At 40.5% G+C, this 20937-nt stretch overlaps 2 protein-coding genes across 2 annotated transcripts; one reads left to right on the top strand and one right to left on the bottom strand.

The window, feature by feature from the left end:
• Positions 1-9192: 9192 nt before the first annotated feature.
• LOC132251528 (olfactory receptor 6T1-like) lies at positions 9193-10131 on the top strand. Its single transcript, XM_059731361.1, has one exon. The coding sequence runs from the start codon at positions 9193-9195 to the stop codon at positions 10129-10131; it is 939 nt and encodes a 312-aa protein (XP_059587344.1).
• A 4239-nt stretch (positions 10132-14370) lies between these two features.
• Positions 14371-15414, bottom strand: LOC102569043 (olfactory receptor 6E1). Its single transcript, XM_006277229.1, has one exon. It carries the CDS (start codon positions 15412-15414, stop codon positions 14371-14373), a length of 1044 nt encoding a protein of 347 aa, XP_006277291.1.
• Positions 15415-20937: the final 5523 nt, after the last annotated feature.

Raw genomic sequence — 20937 nt, 5'->3', positions numbered from 1 at the left:
TGGAGGGTAAGAAGATGATTAAGAACAATCCATGTGCACTCACCAAGAACAAGCCATTCCTGACAAACCTGATTGTCTTCCACGATGAGATGACTGGCTCGGTGGATGCAGGGAGAGCAGTTGATGTGATATACCTAAACTTTAACAAGGCTTTTGATAGTCTTCCACAACATTCTCTCCAACCAGCTAAGGAAGTATGAGTTGGATGAATGGACTGTAAAGTGTATAGAAAACTAGCTAGATGCTTGTGTTCACTTCGACTACCATTGTATTTGAACACCTTCCCTTGTTTATCCAACTGACACTTATAGAGGAATTGTTATATTAAGCATGCCTCTTGTGAGCAGGAAAGCAAGAAAGGAGGAAAAGGAAGAAAAGAGATTAATTATTATTGCCTGATATTCCACCATTCCTGTGATTAAATTTTATTTTTCTTTATTTTCCTATGTGAAAACCCCAGCGTCCTAATGCATTTCTAAGTGTGTATTGATTTGAATGGTATAACCAAATGCTTAATTGCTGGAAAATGTCCCAACTGGACCTTAAAATCAAAAGTATTAATAGCATTTATTGAGCATCTGACTTCTCTGATGGTTTTAAATAATAATTTAGTCTATGAAGATGGGATACAGAAGAACCATATTAACAAGTCACTGGGTTTTCATCTATGTCACTACAGTTTACCAGCAAAGTAGGTTTGTTTGTTTTTTTATTAATTCCATGTATTTGGTATTTCTTTAAATATAAAATATTCCAGAAGCCCTTGCAGTAGAAGGAAAAAAGCTTCAAGACCCTTCACATATATAAATTGGTATAGTTCAACTGATTTCCCTCAAACCCTATTGGTGTTATATTACATTTTTCATTCCTTAGTCAAGCAGACTGGGACTTTCACAATACCAAAGAAGACTGTGTGATGAACAAACTACCCATTTCATGTAATTTATTTCAAGATTTTTTTACCCATTATTTCTAGCATGAGGACAGTTGGATGGGGATAACTATTTAGTAGTACTAAGAGAAGACTATATCAAAGCCTACTGGTTCCTATCAACCAGGTGGATACTGATTTAGCCAGCTAATAAATGCATATGAACAGACACAATCTGTTCTAGGCACAAAAGGCATAAATGATGTGAAGTATTCATTTTATGGGCATTGTGAGACTAAGGCCTAAATACTATTTTTACCTTTGTGTATCTGAACAGCACTTTTGTATGTATAATATAACGGTGATATTTAGCAACACAAACTGTTTAGTTTCACTTGTGGTAGAGGAGAATTGGTCTCTTCCAAAAATAATTTGTTAATGATGAAGCACCCTCCAAACTTTTTGCCCAGGACTTTAGTACTCGAGGCCACATGTCCAGGTATCCAGAGACCTAGATTCTGTGACCCTGGAATTTGAACCTGCACCTGTCATTTCTGAGACAAGTGCTCCAAAAAACAAACAGTCCTGAAGCTAGATTTCTGATGACACCAAACCTCCAGATGTGCACCCCACAGCAATCCCCGTCCTGGGATGCACTCCACACTACCCTTGTCAATACCTCTCAATTCAGTCCAAAAGCCATCCTCTTATTCTCAGCTTGGTACCTGCTTTGCACAGGAATACAGATATGGTAGATGTCCCTACATTGTCACCCATGCCCTCATACTATTCCAGCTGTTGATTGTCACTGAACTGGACTGCCAATGCTTCTCAGACCTTGCCTTTAGCTGTTCTTTACACACACACACACACACACACAGTGCATGTTGTATGTAAAGGGTTACATAGAAGAAGGCAGGGTACATTTGCATTTTAGACTAACCACAGGGTATAAGTATGTCACAAACTTTTGGTCTCATCCACACATGCATGGACATTTGGTTTTCTGGGGACAATTAGCACACCTTGTGCTGCCACTAGTTGTCCCCAGGGAATGCCTGTGCCATGTGCTCTCTGGTGCATGGCAAATTACCTTGGGTGGGGTAGCGGAGGCTGGGGCCAGCAGCCTTACAGGGGATCCTGGGGGCCTTGTGGGGCTGCAGAAGTGGTGAACCTGCCACACAGAGCCTGGCTGGGAGCTGGAGTGTGGTTCTAGGCAGCCAGGCTCTGGTTTTGAGTGGCAGACCCCTGGATTTCCAGAGGTAAAAAAAAACAAACCCAAAACAAAAATCACCAACCCCCTACCCCGCATAGCAACACAGAGAACAACTGAATGTGAGGTATATGGAGCTGCAGATGTGTCTGTGGTGCTACATCCCACACAGCCGTGTTTATCTGGATGTAGCCTTTGAGTCCAAACTCACTTCATCAGATCCTGTGAAAGGACATGCATAAAGTGTTTTGCCCTCAAATCAGGGAAGATATAATGGAGGAAAGAAAAGGAAAAGAAAGTAATCCCAATTTACAACCTACTCTCCCTTGCAGAAAAAAACCCTGCAATTTCTGCAGATTGATCTGTGGCTCAAGAATTGGACTCTCAAGTCACCTCAGGACCCATCAATGAGCCATAATAGAAATCATCCTTGAATCAAGGGATTACTGACAATTCATAGAACAGCATATAAAATGGACAGACAGAATGACAGACCATTTTCCCATTAACAGTCAAGAAAATACTTTTTTAGGAGTAGAGTTTTTAAGATCTTATTTTACCAACATTTCCATATATGTATATAGTTACACAGAGTTACAAAGAAATATGAAAGCATATATTGAGAAAGAAGCTACATACAACTCATCAGAAGCTGAAATAAAAAAAAAATCCAGAATAAGCCATACCAAATTTTAATTCAGACCTGCACCCTGTAGTAATTTGATGATATGCAGCAAAGTCATATCATGTTTTATCTGTATATCAGTAAGACTTAGAGGTTCCAGATTAGATTAGACCCATTCTGAAAGAAAAGACAAGCATGAGGCATGAAGGAAAACAATGACACCTGTAGCCTCCCCACTACGATCTGAACCTGTTCAGCCTCCACAAGAGAAGGCTGAACGGGGATCTGGTGGCCATCTATGAACTGGCCAAGGGGGACCAGAATGCAATGGGAGAGTCCCTGTTCCCCTGAGCACTACCGGGAGTAACAAGGAATAATGGCCATAAATTGACTGAGACTGGATTCAAGTTAGATATCAGGAAGCACTACTTAACTGTCAGGACAGCTAGGATCTGGAACCAACTTCCAAGGGAAGTGGTGCACTTTCCTACCGTGGGGGTCTTCAAAAGGAGGCTAGATAATCACCTAGCCAGGTTTGCTTGACCCCAGTACTCTTTCCTGCCCATGGCAGGGGTCAGACTTGATGATATGCTCAGATCCCTTCCAACCCCATCAACTACAACCCTATGACACTCATCCTCTTTCTTGCAACTTTTAAGTTTATTTTACTACCCTAAACATGGTGGGACATTGACAGTGCCCTCATCCCCCTTGCCTTACCTGTGGCAGGTTAAAGTGTTCTTGCTGCCTTTGGGCTATGTGTCTTGTCACTGTGCAACAGGGTTGTTTGTGCAGTTTTAGGAATAGGTTAGACAATACTTTTATGGATAAGGTTATTCCTGCTTTGAGCAATAAACTAGTCTAGATGACTTCCTGAGGTTCCTTCCAGTCCTCCTTTTCTATATTTCTCGAAGTGACAGAGCTTGTCCAAAGTCACAGAGTGGAACAGTGGCAGATGGCTTTTCCTAAATCCTGTTCTAATTATCCAAACTTTGGGCTATCTTACCTGTCTAGGGCCATACTTATACTGTAGTTTGCCTGTTGAAAGAAGTGGAGCACACTGTGAGAAAGCTGGCTTGTAAAGGATGTTATAAACTGTAGAAATCATTTTTCTTTAATGATTTTTGTTTAGACATGATATTAAAAGATATAAAGTAATCCATATAATGTATTCAAGATAAAACTAGAGCTGGTGAATGTATTTTATTAAAAATGTGTGTGACACTCACCGGCATGCTAGGCTAGGCGATATGCCGAATTCTAGTTCCTCAAGGGGGCCAGTAGCCCTGGGAACCCCCCTGAGGTAGGTCTGCTGACTGATGTGTCCCATGGAGAGGTGTGTCCCTCACCCTCACTGTCCAAGAATTTACTTTATGTCCCATGAACAAATGGGTTTCTTTTTTATACACAACTATATACAGAAAAGAAATGATTAATAAGAAATATTATACACACACACACACACACGTATATATACATATACATATATGTATGTAAGATCAATAGTTAATAATAAAACCAACAATTTGAATAGAATTTACAACTGCAACAATAGATAAATAATTCCACCACGCTGGGTGGTCCCACTTGCATCAAACAACCTCAATGATTACATTGCTCTGGTTATAACACTTTAAAACAGTTTCCCTCCCATAACCTCTGGTCACACTCCCCTTCCATAACAATAAATGGCAATACATATGATCCACCACCGGGTGGCAGAGGCCAGGCTTCTGCTGCTGCAGGGGAAGTGGACTCTTTGCTCTTCTTGGTAACTCAGCAAAAAGCAAGTCTTCAATCAGCCACTGCAAGTAACAGGCTTCTTTTCTTTAGTTTCCTTCTGAAAAATAGACCACCTGAAAACACTAGAGGTTAAGTGTCCCCTCCCACACCCACACAGGTTAGGGAGGGTCTCTCTCTCCCAGCACCCCCACATGTAGACAGGGGATTCTCTCTGTAGGCCTCTGTCACTGCAGTACAAGCCTTTCCAGCCCAAACAGAGAACTTCCCTCTGCACGTCCCTGACCAGGCAACTTCTCCCAGCTCCCAGCTAGCTTACCAACCTCTCCCCACTATTTCCCTGGGCACCTGTGTCCCTGATGGCACAGCTCCAATCCAAGTGGGACATCAGCTTCTCCTGGGATGACTCAGACTCTCCTCTGTCCTGAACTCTGCTCCCCAGCAAGCTTCAGCTTTGTTCCCTCTGCCTGGGGGGGAAGGAGAGGCTGAGTTTCTGCCCCTCTCTTCAAGCCAGTGTAGCTCTCCTGCAGCTTCTCCCTCTAGCTGGTTTTCCCTCCCTCCAGCTTTTATGGCCCCATAGTAGACAATCAGAGCTCAGAGTTTGCAATGGGGGCTCTGGATACTGTTCAAATTCTCCAGTAAAAAGTATGCATTGTGCACAGCATACCTTCTGTTTGGAAAAGCTATTGTGCCCTCTGCAAATTTTTGCCACCTTTCTTGCAAAGTTCTTAGACACAGCTCACCCACTTGGCTTGCAGCCAAGCAAGCCTTTGCAGCTGTTACATATATTTTTAATGCATACCAGAATGATTAATTACATTTTCATGAGATATGATTTTGTTCCCCTCAATTACATAAGGCATTTTGGGATCTTAAAAAAAAAAAAAAGTGGTAGGAATGAAAATCCAAACCAAAGTGACAGAGTTCATTCTGGTGGGGTTCCCTAATACATACAGCTTGTGAGTTACCCTCTTTGTTATCCTCTTCCTGGTCGTTGTGCTTACATGGACTAGAAACCTTCCCCTTCTGGTCTTGATACAATCAAACATCTCTTTCACACGTGTGCATCTGGGGAATGTATCTTTCCTGGAGATTTTGCTAACTGTTGACATACTTCTAAAGATGCTCTCAAACATCCTTTCAGGCATCTGCTCCAAACCTGGAGAGAACACTCTTTGGAGACAGAGGCACAATGCATTAGTGATTCTGAGAACAGGGAAAATAGGAATACTTTTCTGTTAGTCCAGCCCTATCCTTTCCACACTTGCCCTCTTCCTCTCCCTCTCCCTACATAATATTGTGAGTTCTCTGTGATCTACTGGATTGTCATTCCTCATTTACCAAACATCGTTCTGCTAGAGCCCATCTGTGATGATCTGCACATTTTATGCCTCTTTAACTGCTACACCAGACCTGGATTTGCACTGACCTAGAGCTCCCTGCTGGACAAATTCTATTATGTTTTGAGCCCCATGTGGTGACTTCTTAGTTGCAAAGGTGGCTTTTTGGGCACTCATTCCCATTTTGCGATTCTATTACCCATCCAGTAGGGACACACAAGCATCAACATGGCTACTATCCATTAACAGTAGGTTACACACTGGCTGGGCACGTGCACATCTACTGGCATATGGAAGTCACAACATTTTCCCAGGAAGAACATACCACTTTTAGATGCTGGATACAAGAAGCTCTCTCCTTAAGTCAAGTGATTACTGCAGTCTCCCTAGAAAGCAAAGAACCTGGGTTCTAGGCAGACTTCAGGACAAATGGGTTTGAATCTGCCTCTCTTTGACTTATCAGTGCAGTGCCATAAGCATTATACCACTCATGAGACTTTACTTCTCTGCTTTCCAGCTTCCTTTGTGAAGCTGGTGCACTGAGCAGCCAAGAACAGGAGACTTGTGAGGTGAAGAGATGATGGTCTGGTTGGAGCATAGGTGACTCAAAGGGCTGCTGGTTTTGAAAAGGAGCAGGTCCTAGACTCTAGCCAAGAGGGCAGACATTTCCCAACTGCTCCCCATCTCTTTAATTCAATGACTATTGAATGCAAGGTATGGTGGCTACACTTTTAAAAAGTGGGTTGGCTAGGTTAATGGTTGACCTGGGGCTTTGTGTTTAGAGGGTTGGCCTAGGAAGCCTGAGAGCTGCAGGATAAAAATTCCTTCGTTATGGTGAAGGGACCATAAAACTTGGGTCTCTTGTTTCTTGGGGAATGCCCTAAATACTCAGGGTAATGGGACTAATCCATGAAAGCCACTTTCATTCATACTTCATCGGTAGCACAATCCAAAGGTGTGTGAAAAGCTAATTTGGTGTCTGGAAGACTGTCCTTTAACTTCAAAAAGGGTAATACCATTACACCCCTATTCTCCCACCTGCACATTTGCCTTTATATATATCTGTCCATTGTGACCCATATCAACAGCCATGTCAGTCCTGGGATCCTATCCTATGCTACTTTATTTATTTATTTTTTTTCGTACAACAGATCTATTATTTGTGGAGTGTCTTTATGTCCATTTCCACTATGAAGACAGAGTACAAGGATTTTTTTAGTATTATTATTTTAGTTAGGGAAAAAGATATGGGGTTTTGATTCTAAAAATCTATTCTACTCCCTTTGTCATTAAACCCCCTTTGCCAAAGACTGAAGCAACTTCCATATAAAGAAACAAAACTCCACCCATATAAACAAAGATACACCCATCTACACAGAAAAGGAAACTTTGATCCATCGTATACTATGAAGGCTGAACAGTGTCAGGTTCTGAACCTAGTTCCCTTGAGGAGCTGGGTCATGATTCAGGATTCTTCCCTCTGGGACATAACTAATAACATTATGTTTTTAAAAAAACCTGACACCCATCTAAATGAACACACAACACTACCAGATGTCAGTAACATCCCAACTTATATTTAGAATATTTCTCTGTGGGCCTGAGAAGATTTGTTCTTGCAGGGCAGCTTGGAAAATAGACTGCGCTGAAAGAGAAAGTCTTTTAAAAATAACTACTCTTTTCATTTCTGCTTTTAATGGCTATCTTTTTAATCTGGGAGTTACTGTATTGTGGATTTATTATGTTGATATTTTTATTCAGTTGAAGGAGGTATATTGCTTATTCCCTCGTGAATCAAGAGAGGGCAGCTTTCTTTGTTCAACAGGATAAAAAATAGAGAGCAAAGACAGCGCACTTTAGGGAGCAGTATCAGTCTTAACCAAATCACAGAGAATATTTCTGTCTCTTGAGCTAAGCAGAACAGACAACTCTTCAGAAACAGACACAAGAAAAATCTGTCATCCACGCAAAAAGTTTCCTGTTGAAGCTCGAGCTGGTGGCAGGTCAGTGATGTGAATAGATGGTTTACAATGTCTTATACATTTTTCAGTAGCACTCAGAGGTTTAACCCCTTTGTGATAGACAAGACAATCATGGGCTGAAGAGAGAAAGGGAAGCTTGTGGAAGGAAAAGAGTTTGCCCAAGGTTACATAAAATATAGCAATGTCCAGGCCAATTTCCTGAGTTCTTCCCTGGCCACCCAGCCACTAAGCAGTTCTGTCTATCTAATCCTGCAGATTTATAAGCAAAAGCAGTCCTAGAAAGAGAGTCCTTCAAGACTATCAGCTTCATGAGGGGGCCACAGAAACATAAAATTATACCCTGAATTATATTAGAGTTAGGGAAGAGCAGAGGAGAGAGAAGAAATGATCAGAACATCCTTAAATTTTTGAAAAACAGCTATTACTTTACTACCCCAGGGAAACTAAGGGTACATGAGGTCATACTGTCTATTTGGATTCCTTGAGAACACTGGCTTGAGGATACAAAATCATTATATCTCATCCAAATATCCAGCAATTGCCTTAAACATGTATCTTTTAGGAAGGCACCCAGTCTCAAAGGAAAGGCACCAAATAAACTCTTCCCTTATAAAAGCACATTATTTAACCCCAGTTTGTTCTTCAAATTTCAACTCTCTTTAGTCTTTTAGATGTTGCTTTAAGGAGTTCTGTATCACCAGAAATCTCTGGCCGGATTAGGCTATATAAGCTTTTATCAATTCATTCCTTCAGCTTCAAGAACCAAGATGTTTAAAAGTTAATAAAAGCCCATTATTTGGGGGTGGGAAAGGGAAGAGGAGGAACTAAAAGGCAACTAAAAGGGACCATGACTGTCAGAGGAGTCTATGAATTATCAAGGTAGGCATTCCCCACCCACCAAGAAAACCAAACAAACAAATATATATATTTCAGCACATGCCTTTATTTTTTTTATTTTTCTTAATCCTTAATTTTGTTTGTACAAGCCACTCCATAAGAACTGGTGACTTTTGGTGTGTTTTTTTTTTTCTTTGAAAAAAAGACACAAGTTGTGACTTTGTTGAAAACGTTTCATTATTAGAGGAAAAGGTCTTATTTTTTGCAGAAACCTGGAATGTTTGGCAAAATAATACTTATTTCTCTATGATTGTTTCGAGAAGTCTTTTCTATGGAAAGCATTCCTGAAAAAGTCTCCCTTGCCAGCTTCACGAACAGCACACCGCACTACCAGAATGTCATAAGCAGCATCATGATGTGGGCCTGTAAAACTCTGGTGATTATATATATATAGATATAGATATATAAATCAGGATCATTCTATGTAGCCTTAATGACATTGACTTATGACCCACTTCCCAAACCTAACAGAAGCTTACATTTCTCTTCTTTTGTTCAGAGCCAACTTTGAGAACACCATCACAATGGAAAACCAGACCGGGGTGACAGAATTCATTCTAGTGGGGTTCCCCAGTGCATGGTGGCTGAAGAACTTCCTCGCTGTCACCCTCTTGTTGACTTTTGTAATTACAGTGACTGGAAACCTGCTCCTTCTGATCCTGATGCTAAGTGACCACAGGCTCCATACACACATGTACTTTTTCCTGGGAAACTTGTCCTTCCTAGAGATTTTACTAACTATTACCATTGTTCCAAAGATGCTCTCAAGTATCCTTACAGAAAGAAACACCATCTCATTTGCTAGTTGCATGACCCAGTCTTATTTCTACTTCTTACTGGGAACTATAGATTTTCTTCTCCTGGCTGTCATGTCCTTTGACCGCTACGAAGCCATCTGCAACCCACTGAGGTATGGCATCATCATGAACAACAAGGTCTGTACCAGGCTTGTCCTTGGCTCCTGGGTAGGAGGTTTTCTGAGTATCCTTTACCCAACTATATCGCTGACAAGATTGAATTTCTGTGGCCCCAACACTATAGATCACTTTTTCTGTGACAGCTGGCCACTCCTGAAGCTCTCCTGCTCTGAAACACGATTGGTAGAGCTGCTGAACTTCATTATGTCCTCTGTTGTGCTGCTAGGTTCTCTGACCTTCACCACTGTCTCCTATACTTACATCATCTCCACCATCCTTAGGATCCCATCCTCCACAGAGAAACAAAAAGCTTTCTCCACATGCTCTTCCCACCTGACTGTGGTGGTTATTATCTATGGTAGCACCATATTTCTCTATGTACGGCCATCCCACAAGCTTTCATCCCTTCCCAGTAAGCTGGCAAGTGTGCTGAGCTGTATTGTGACGCCTCTCCTGAACCCCTTCATTTTCAGCTTAAGGAATGAGAAAGTGAAGGAGGTTTTCTGGGATGTCTTCAAAAAGCAAAAACAGGGGTATAGGTTGTAGCCGTGTTGGTCTAAGGACATATGCAGACAAGGTTCTTTGGGTGAATCTGATATCTTTTATTAGTCCCACGGGTATTGCTTAGTAAAATATTTCATTGTTTTGGAAATTGCAGACATTCTTGTTTCCTGTCCATCTCATCAGCAGGGCAAGGCAAAATTCATCCTAGAGAACTCAAGGATTTGGCTGGGGTATACTACAGAGCCATTGGCTATTATCTCTAAGGTTAGGTGAATTTTCCATCTTTTGAAAAACAAATGGGATGGAGGATTCTGTGAATTAAATACCATTCAGTGTGACCTTGATACCTAGAAAAATGAAGCAGGTCATCAAGGAATCTTTTTTAAGTACTTGGAGGAGAAAATGGTAATCAGGAATACCCAGCATTTCTTCATCAAAATCAAGTCATGCTTGATCAGTTTGATTTCCAGTGTTTTGGATGTGGGGAGAGCAGCTGATGCAATATACCCTGACTTTAGCAAGGCTTTTGACACCATCTTCCATAACATTCGCATCAATACACTAAGGCAATGCAGTCTAGAGGAAAGGATACATAGGTGGATATGTAACTCATTGAATTATGGTATTAAGGAATATTCACTAATGGCCCAATGTTTAACTGGGATATATTGAGTGGAGTTCCCTAAGGGTATGTCCTGGGTCTAGTTTTGTTTAATATCTTCGTGAATTATTTGGGGGATGGGATTGAGTTCACACTTAATAAATCTGCAGATGATGCCACTTTGGGTGGTGTTGAACATGCTTTAGCAATTTTGATCATGTTTCAGAATGACCTTGATAAATTGGAAAAATGGTCTAAAACTCATTAAATGAAATTCAGTGAGGAAAAGTGCAAAATACTTCACTTGGGATGGAAAAATCACTTGCTCCAATACAGACTTGGTAGGATGAAGAGCTGCAGAAAAAGACCTGAGGGTTATAGTGAATCACAAGATGAATAAGAGTCAACAGAGTGCTCTTATTGCAAAAAAAGCCCACAGCATACTAGGTTGTATTAGCAGAACTGTCACTTACACATCAAAAAAAGTAATTTGTCCGCTCAATCTAGTAGGAGCCTAACGCTCAAGGCATATTCCTCTGGTGTGGAAGAACCAGACTCTGCCCTGTTGTCTTTGCAAACCAAATACATTCCTTCCAAATGCTCTGTCCACCAGGTCATGCATTAAACCTGACTTGTTTTCCTGCAAGGGGATGGGGAGGGAGAGGCTACATGGATAAAGGAGGCAAGAAAGTGAGAAGGAATGTGACTGTGAGATGGGAATTGCCCTGGAAGTAAAGGTTCCCTGTGTTTTAACTCTTATGCCAAAAACTCCCTCTCAATGAAAAGGATCTAGATTCTAGAGCCTGTGTGTCCCTGTCCCTTGACTAAAACAGCGGAGAGCTGCTCCCCTCATTTTAGGTTTGGTAAACACACACAGACTTGCCTGCTTCTCTTGTGCCATAAACTGAAACAGAACTTAGAAGTTATTAAGGGACAAGAATTGTGCATGCATAGCCCATTATGCCTGTAAATGTAAAGTGGATTTTGGCCCAGAGCCTTATTTGAAATAAAGTTTCAGAACATTCTTCTTCTAATGCACTGCATTGGCCACAAGGCTTTATTTCTCCCTTTCTGCAATAGCTATAAGAATATAAATATATTCAAACCAGTTCAAGTACTTCAGAAGTCTTTTCCCCATTTGATGAAGGAAAATGGACTCTATCCATTTCTTGCTGTGTGACATGGAAAACACAAATCATTCTGCATGAAGACGGATCAACATTTGCAGTTTTATTGACTTCAAAGAATATGGGTTCATAGTCTTCTCAGCAGAGACTGGGATGATAGAAAGCAACCACAGAAGTAACTTGTCGTGACAGATTCAATTTCAGAACAGTGGTTCTTGAAAATCTCACCAGGACTTCTCTGCTTGTTCGGATACAGAAATACCACTCAGCAATGGTCTCAGGATGACTTGTTTGACTTCCCATTATATGCACACTTCCAAGTTACTCCAGATACTTCAATATCCCAACCATGGTGCTTATGTGACACAAATGTTTTTGGGCAGTGTGGAAATCACAAACAGGAAACATTCATAGATTTCATAGACTTTAGGGGCTGGAAGGGACCTCATGCGATCAAACTGAGAAATATGAAAATCTTTACTTTAAGGGTAAAGATAAGCAAGCAAATAAGCAACTAAGTGACATGAACAAGAAACCAACCCTCCTTCTCATACAGCCCTTCTCATCCTTAACATTCAAAAAAAAAAATGTAATAGGAATCAAAATTCATTGAAGAGGTGCTATATTTTATTAGACCAACTAGATATTTAAAAACAAATTATTTTACAATCTCTGCTCTCTCCTATGCCTGACGAACAGTGAGTGTGCCCAAAAGCTTGCAAATAAATAAAATAATTTGCTTGCAAATATCTAGTTGGTCTAAATAAAAGATTTCACCTCTTCCAAGCGTTTTGATTCTTTTTGCCTCTGAACCAATATGGCTGCAACATGGATAGCTGACACATGAAAGAAAAGTGATTTTACTTAAAGGTTTTCACTTGTATGTTAGTGAAAGGCCTTAAGACTTGAGTGCTGTGGCAGAGCAGGTCAGATATTTCACTAAAGCTCCAGCACTATGAATTTCAGCTTACTTCCACATTTGTTCTGAAGGTTGCACCTCATTATCCCAACTGTAAATGGATTGTCAAAATGATAAGTCAAAAGCAATTATAGGTGATGGTCTCTAAATGACTTGTACAGAGACAACTGTCCCTTAATCACACTAACCCAGTGGAATGCTAAGCTTGGATAGAGTCTGACCAGGGGAAGGGAGCTATGAGGTCAAATGCTATATAAAACTTGTGGGGAGGAGGCATGTCTACATGGGACATTTACTGTGGAGTAGACTAATTAGCTCGGCTGTCAACGTCTCAGCATCTACACATGTAGGGCTATTAGGATGCAGTAAACTAATTAACTGCATCAGGTTAATACTTGTAAAAACAAGTACTATATCCTGCTGAGGAGTTGTTTACTCTGTAGCGATGCTCATGTAGCTGCTGACTCAGCTGGTTGGGGCATGAAGGTGCTAGGGGCTGCTTACATGAAGGTGCTGGGCCCTACACTATAGCACCCTTGTGCCCCAGCCAGTCCCTCTGTAGCACACTGAGCCAAGCTGGAGGAGCCCCGGGCAGGCAAGCTGGCTCCCTGGGCCCTCTACCAGCCAGGGCTGCTCTGACCCACCTCAACATGATGCAGTCTCAAGCACATGTGTAAATGTGGTGCCCAGTAGCAATAAACTGTGGCATAATAAGCTCCAGAGCTTATTGTGTCACATTAATATGCATGTATAGCAATGCCCAGGGAATTTTTTTTTTTTCAGAGAAATATAGTGGGGGCACTAAATCCCTTTGGCAGGTACTAGGTTCCAGGCTCAGTGTGCTGCAGGGGAGCTGTATTCAGCACTTTTGAGGCCACAGCTGGAGTACTGTATTTACTTTTGGGCCCCCCACTACAGAAAGGATGTGGACAAATTGGAGAGATTCCAGTGGAGGGCAACAAAAGTGGTTCGGAGGCTGACGTATGAGGAGAGGCTGAGGAAACTGGGCTTATTTAGTCTGCAGAAGAGAAGACCGAGAGGGAACTTAATAGCAGCCTTCAACTATCTGAAGGGGGGTTTAAAAGAGGATGGAGCTAGACTGCTCCCAGTGGTGGCAGATGACAGAACAAGAAGCAACCATCTCAAGTTGCAGCAAGGGAAGTTTAGTTTAGATATTGGGAAGAATTTTCTGACTAGGAGGGTAGCAAAACACTGGAACAGGTTACCCAGAGAGGTTGTTGAATCTCCATCCTTGGAGGTTAAGACCCAGCTAGTCGGAACTGGGATGATCTAGTTGCGGATGGTCCTACGTTGAGCAGCAGGTTGGACTAGATGACCTCCAGAGGTTCCTTCCAACCCTAATTTTCTGATGATATGATTCTTACTCTTTCAAGCTTCAGTTAAAACCTGTCCCAATATAAAGAGGCCATGCAGGCACAAGCTATACAGCATGAATTATTGAGGAGGGTCATAACTTTTCCTGGCATAGAATCAGGATGTCAATTAATCCAGGTGTACATAGTTGATAGAAAGAGAAAGATACAGGGAGTGGTAAGGTATCCTGTGTCTGCTGCCTGAATCTAGCATGTCCATAAGGCCACTGGAAACTCCTAGACATTTCTCTTTGCTTGATATCAATCCCTATTTTTATCCAGAACCCTTCTCAATATGGCTCTCAGGGATTCCTTCACTTGCTTATTCCTCAGACTGTATATGAAGGGATTGAGCAAAGGTGTCACCACAGTGTTGAGGATGGCCACAGTTTTATTGAGGTCCATCTCTTTGCCTTGTGTGGGTCTCAGATACATGAAGATACAGCTGCCATAAAATATGGAAACCACAATGATATGAGAGGAGCAGGTGGAGAAAGCCTTCTTCCTCTCCTTGGCTGATGGGATGCGTAATACAGTGGAGACAATACTGATGTATGAGATGGCGGTTATTGCTAAGGTCCCAATCAAGTTGATTGTAGCTACAATGAAATCTAGGAACTCCAGAAAGTGTGTGTCTGCACAGGACAGTTTAATCAAGGGTGAATTATCACAAAAGAAGTGGTTAATGACATTTGGACCACAGAACGGCAAGCGGAACAGTACAACTGTTGGGCCAAGAATGAACAAAATGCCTCCAATCCAAGATAACAGGACCAACATGGAGCACACCCGACTGTTCATGATGGTGGCATAGCGCAAGGGGTTACAAATAGCCATATAGCGATCTACAGACATCACAGACAAGAGAAAGAACTCGGTTGAGCCCAAGATGAAGTAGAATAAGGATTGGATAAAACAGCCCACTAAAGAGATGGTCTTTTTCTCCGCAAGGAGGTTGGCAAGTGTTTTTGGGATGACCACAGAGGTGAAGCTGATTTCCAAGAAGGAGAAGTTCCTGAGGAAGAAATACATGGGGGTTTGGAGGCGCTGGTCCACAAGGGTGATGACAATAATGACCAAGTTACCTAGTACTGTCAGAACAAAAGTCCCTAAGAGCACCATGAAGAGCAGCAGGACTTGTGCTTTTCCAGCAATATTGAAGCCCAGCAGGATAAACTCTGCCACATTGGTCTTGTTCTGCAGGATCATGGCCACTTTGTATTTCATGTGCTGGGATATAAAGAAGAAATGTTGCAACTGAACACATTGAACAACAGTCTTTTCAGTCCTTGCTTCAGAATTCATTGTGTTCCCCCCACCCACTCTTTTAAGCAATATGTGATGTCTTTGTCAGAAGGCTTCATCTAGCACATTAAGCTGAAGTATGCGTCTTTGGAAGTTAAGGGTTCAAAGAATGCAAGACAGTGGAAGGGTGGGTTTGTGGTACGGCTTCCCATATTGGAAAAAAATAGATATCATTCTTCTCTGTGCCACAGACAGTGTGTTACCCCAGGGAAATTACATGTTCTTTATCCTTTAGTTTTCCTATATGTTCCCTATTATTTTTAAGGGAGAATAGGAAAAAAAAAAAAAAAGAATGCCCATTTTTGAGGAATTATTTTGAGTATCTTGGTGTTATTGGAACTTAGTGGAAGGTTTACATAAAATTAATGTTAAAACTATCAGCTATACTTTATTTTGGTGCAAATGACCAGACAAGGGAGGAGAGAGAGCAGTTCTGAATGCCAAAAATAGCACCAGCTGTTTCTGAATCACCGGCAATTTAGAATGAGATGATCTTGACTGTTTTTCAACCAATATACTAACAAGTGAAGCATAAGTTTGAGTATTAGGGGGTGCATGACACAGACAATCAAGTCACATCAAAGAATAGGGTGACTACTTCCTTTCGCATCTGTGTATCGTATGCATGTGTGTGGGTGGCTGTGCATGTGTGTATGTGTTGTGAGGGAGGGGGAACACACACGATACCTTGTATCAGCATAAGAGATTTGAGTAAGTTGTCTATGCTACAGATTTATGTAGTCAGTATAAAATTGTCTACATTTATAAACATGACACATGCTAGAGTCCTAACACACACACACACACACACACACACACACACACACACACACACACACACACGCATGCACAAAATCAGATTGGGGTGATTCTATAGTAGATTTCACTGCAGCAGATTTAAAAATGTATTGATCACATCTTAAAAAAAAAATTATCATTATTGCCTCAATGCAAGTGATCATGAATAGAGAACAGATTACACCTCTCCTTCTTCCAAAAGAATTAGATTTCAATCAATCAGCGAGACAGGGAGAGATAGATAACAAAGCAGTGTCCAGCTGCAAAATGTTAAAAACAATTGAGAGACAAACTGGAAAAAATATTTTTTTAAACAGGAATATATCCTTAAGTAGGGCTAAGTCACAAGGGCTCTACCCTTAAATATTCATGTCTAATAACATGCTTCCAGTTGTGAATGGATTTGCTTGTATCTTACTGAGGAAGCAAATACAGTTATTACAGGAGACAGAAAAGATGTACTGGGAGGTACTGGGAGACAGCATATTTTAGTGTTCATTATGCTGGAAACTGTTCAAAGTACTTCCAGGCTCACCACCGAGCAGGTGGAGGGCCCACCCCCAGCACTCCTGTGCAACACTTCATGCGCCCCAGCATTGCAGCATTCACGAGCCAGGTTGGTACCTCGAGTATGTAGAAAAAACAGTTAAATCTGTGTCTGTATCTGAATCTCTGATTCTCTGAATCAGCATTGAATCTTCAGATTCAGATTCACCCAAATTAAATCAGGGACAGTGATCCAAATCAACAAATTGAATTACTGTCCCTGATTTGGGCTGAATCCAAATTCAAATTGAATAGGGCCTGCTTTGCACACCCCTAATATAGATAGATAGATAGATAGATAGATAGATAGATAGATAGATAGATAGATAGATAGATAGATAGATTCCAGGAATTCATTTAAACTTGAAGAAACAAACACACACAAAAAAGAAAACCTGTGAGTATCTGTCTATTGTCATTAACACTATGTATTTTAGGTTGTTTTATGTTAATTAATTATATGTTAATAAATTTGTAGGTTTATAAGGTTTAAATCCTTTATCCTTATAATGATAATACTTATTATTAGAGTTTTTATACTAACAACACAGAGTTTTAATTTGTAAACCTAATGTCTTTTGTTAAATCAACACGGCATACAATACTATTAAAAGCTGAAAGCTAGCCAATTGCAAGAGCAAGGGGGAATCATCAGTGAGGGTATGAGTTCCCAGTGAGGTTCTACTGACTCAGATTCTTTTTTCCGTGCTATCTAACATCCCAGGAAAGCATAAAAAAAATCTCTCAGGTTTTGCAGAAGGTACAAAGACTGGGGAGCCAGCCAATAATGTAGAGACTGAATCGTTTTTTATTCTGAGCATGAGCACCCCATGGCCTTTGTGTTTCTATATGAGTATAAAATCATGCATTTGGCATCAAGGAATGCAGTCCATACTTACATATTGCAGAGGCAGGGGTTCAGAGAAACCATAACCTGAGAAATGATGACTCTGAAAAGCTGTTAAGGTTTTATAGACATCATAAAACTCCCAGAGAAATGCTTTCCATTGAAATATTTCTAGGTACCTCTATGCAGATTCCTCTTTTCTTCTTTTTCTACTTTGGAGAACACAGAACACTAGCAGAGTCTCCCAATACCCGAGGAAAGGTGTTTGTGCCTAAAACTTGCAAAGAACTTTTTTTCCAACTATTTAGTCAAATAAAAGATATCACATCTACCCAAAGAACCTTGCCTGCCTATGTCATTTGACCAACATTGCTACAACCAACAACCATGCAGATTCCTCTGCATTTGGCAGTCATGCTGTCCTGACTAGAATGCTATGCTTACTTCTGGTGTCCAGAAATTCAGGACATTGTCAACATTTCATGGAGGAACCATGTAAATGATGAGGGGATTGGAAACCTAACATTATAGAGAAAGACTCAGCAAAGAGTAAATGGCTTGACTACAATAGAAAGATAGCAACAGAAGGAAGAGACCCTTGATTCTGAGGTCTGTTCATTTTAGCCAAGAAGATACAACAATAGAGAGCAGAAGCAAAAATCAGCTGGTTTCTAGATAAAATCCAGATACCTAATAGTGTAGATAATTAATCCTTGGGACAACTTTTGGAGCGTTATCACAGGATTTATCAGTACAGAACGTTTTTTTAGTCAAAATTGCATTTTTCCACCTAATATATATATTCTTTAGTGTGGTAGTTGGATTTAAATCACAAACTAACTTAGGGAAGTCTTACTGCCCATTTTATAAAAGTCAGAAATGGTTTTTTGGGTTTTTTTATTATTATCACAGCCATTCTTTAAACCTTAAAATCTGCAAATCTATTATTTGTCAGCTCTCAGACATGGCATTAATCATTATGTAATTCATATTAATAAAGCACCAGGAAATCTAAGGTGAGAAGAAATAAAGGTACTCACGTATATCAAGGCATGAGGACATACTGTATATTAGAAGCTGATAAAATATTATTAAATCCAAACGTAACACGGGTTTCCACATTTCAGGGAGCAATGGGGAAATGGAAAAAAAAAGAAAGAAATGGTCTATGCTGCTAATGCTTCCTATCTGTCCGTCTAGCTAGTGTACCTTGACTCTTACATGTCTAAAAACCCTGCTCTAAAAATATGTTTCATTAAGTATTACGCTATGAATCAAGTAGCGATAGAAATGAAACTTTCTGAATGATTCACTCACGTATAATGGTGATAAGGATCAGATAGACAGATAAGTCAGTACCCAATTGGTAATAGAAAGAGGAGGGTTAGTTATAAATGTTCTTTTCTTTCCCTACTCACAGTCCAGGTGTATGTATAATGGTTGTAACTAGCTCCTTGGAGACTGTATTTTCCTGTTGCACATGCCCTGACAGACAACCTGTGACTGCTTGGAGAGCCATAAACAGCTCACTGTTTTCTTCAACTTTTATTTTCTCTTTTGTGCATCTTACTACTTTGGGGAAACCAGTTCTCAGGGGATAAGATGGAGTGCTAGCATGAGTGCACTTGTGAGAGGGCCACAAGCTTTTTATTTTCTCTTCCCTGCAGCAAAAGTTAATGGGCAGTCTTTGTGCAAATTAGCAGCACTTCATCGCATATTGTTTGAACGGTCTCTTGTCATCTTGAATTTTTTTAACAATTTCCTGGAAGCTTTTGAATAGCCATTGATTTCTGCTGCCAGCCCCCAAAAGAATCCATTCCATTCCACTGCTACCTTGCAATCCCCCTTATTCTTACAGGTGCAGCCCTAGATAACAATAGATAGGGATGGGGATGGTGCAGCCCTAGATAACAATAGATAGACCAATCTTCTCACTCTCAGTTGAAGGCCTTACTCAGAAGAATATTTTTCCTGCTCACTGCATCTTCTGGGATGACTCCATGGTAAAATGCTTTCTCATCTGCATTTAGAAAGCATTAAGACATGTTCAGTCAGGGGCATATCAACTGATTTCTTATTATCCTGTTATTGATATTCCTTCTACATGGATGAATACCCTAACAGCTCAGCTACTAGGGCTAAAAGAGAGGTGGGGGTCCAAGCCCTCATTCTCTTCCTTTTGCATGTCTTTTTGGGTACTTACACTTAACTACATGTATATGAAACTAGGTAACTACCCTGGCAGTGGAAAGTCTACTGCACATTACACATCCACATTGCATAGGTAATAGAAATGCAAAATGTATGTAGGTAGCCCACTACTACTTGAATATATGAAGGTATCACTTACACAGCTGAAAAACTGCCCTTTCACCCTAGAAAGTAAAACCAAATTTTACCCTTAATCACTTTGCAGAACAGCATTTTTAAAATTTGGTCTATTTTAAAAAGAAAGAATGTTAACAGGGTGAAACTACCCTCTACAAAAAAGGAAATGAAGCATATAAATATGTTTTTCATTAGCATGAGCATCCAAAAAGCATTTGGAAGGAAGGGAAATATCTTTTCCCTGATATTTTGATTTGAAAGCAGATCTGGAAAAAAGAAACGCCAAACATTATTTCCCAAGCTCTCTTTTTTGAATGCCACTAAAATCTTCATGTATGGAAACTTCAATCTCAAAACCTTTCAAATATGGACTTATATAGTACACACATCTCTTACTGCTTATATTTTATAAGAATGAAATTCAGATTTAATGCCTGAAAAGCTCCATTTGGCAAATTCTCAACACACTTGGGTCTGAAATTTGATCTTAATTTGCCAATCGGAGGATATGCAGATCTCCCACCTTTGAGAACTGAAACCTAAGTATCCCCTTCTGAGCCCCATTTTGAAACCCATTACAGCTGTGTATAATTAAATTAGAGCTAAGAGCAGCATTTCTATCATTCCTTTGGAGCCAAACTCCTGCAGATGCAAGTCTGCTATCAAAAAAGTAAACTCCACTTTCCACATCACTAATTACTTTAGTGAAGTTGTATCAATGTTGAAAATTCCCCAAAAGAGACGGAAAATGTCAAGACTCAAGGGCACATAGTCTGATTTCCTGCATAAGCCATACAGTTTACTCCTCTAATACTATAGTGAGACAAAAAGCTTGTGTTTCATTACAACATTTACTGAAAGTTATATCATCTTGAACTGGAAAAATGCAGACGGAGAACCTACTACTTACCCTGTAAATGTGTTTGAATAGCTAATCACCCTCAATCTTTCAATAGAAAGTGTGCTCTACTTTTCATTTCTATGTGTCTGGTTTCAACTTCAAC

Source organism: Alligator mississippiensis, chromosome 7, assembly GCF_030867095.1.
Source record: "Alligator mississippiensis isolate rAllMis1 chromosome 7, rAllMis1, whole genome shotgun sequence".
In the NCBI taxonomy this organism is placed as follows: Eukaryota; Metazoa; Chordata; order Crocodylia; family Alligatoridae; genus Alligator; species Alligator mississippiensis.
The sequence above is the reverse complement of the archived record's forward strand: the minus strand, read 5'-3'. Positions and strand labels throughout refer to the sequence as shown.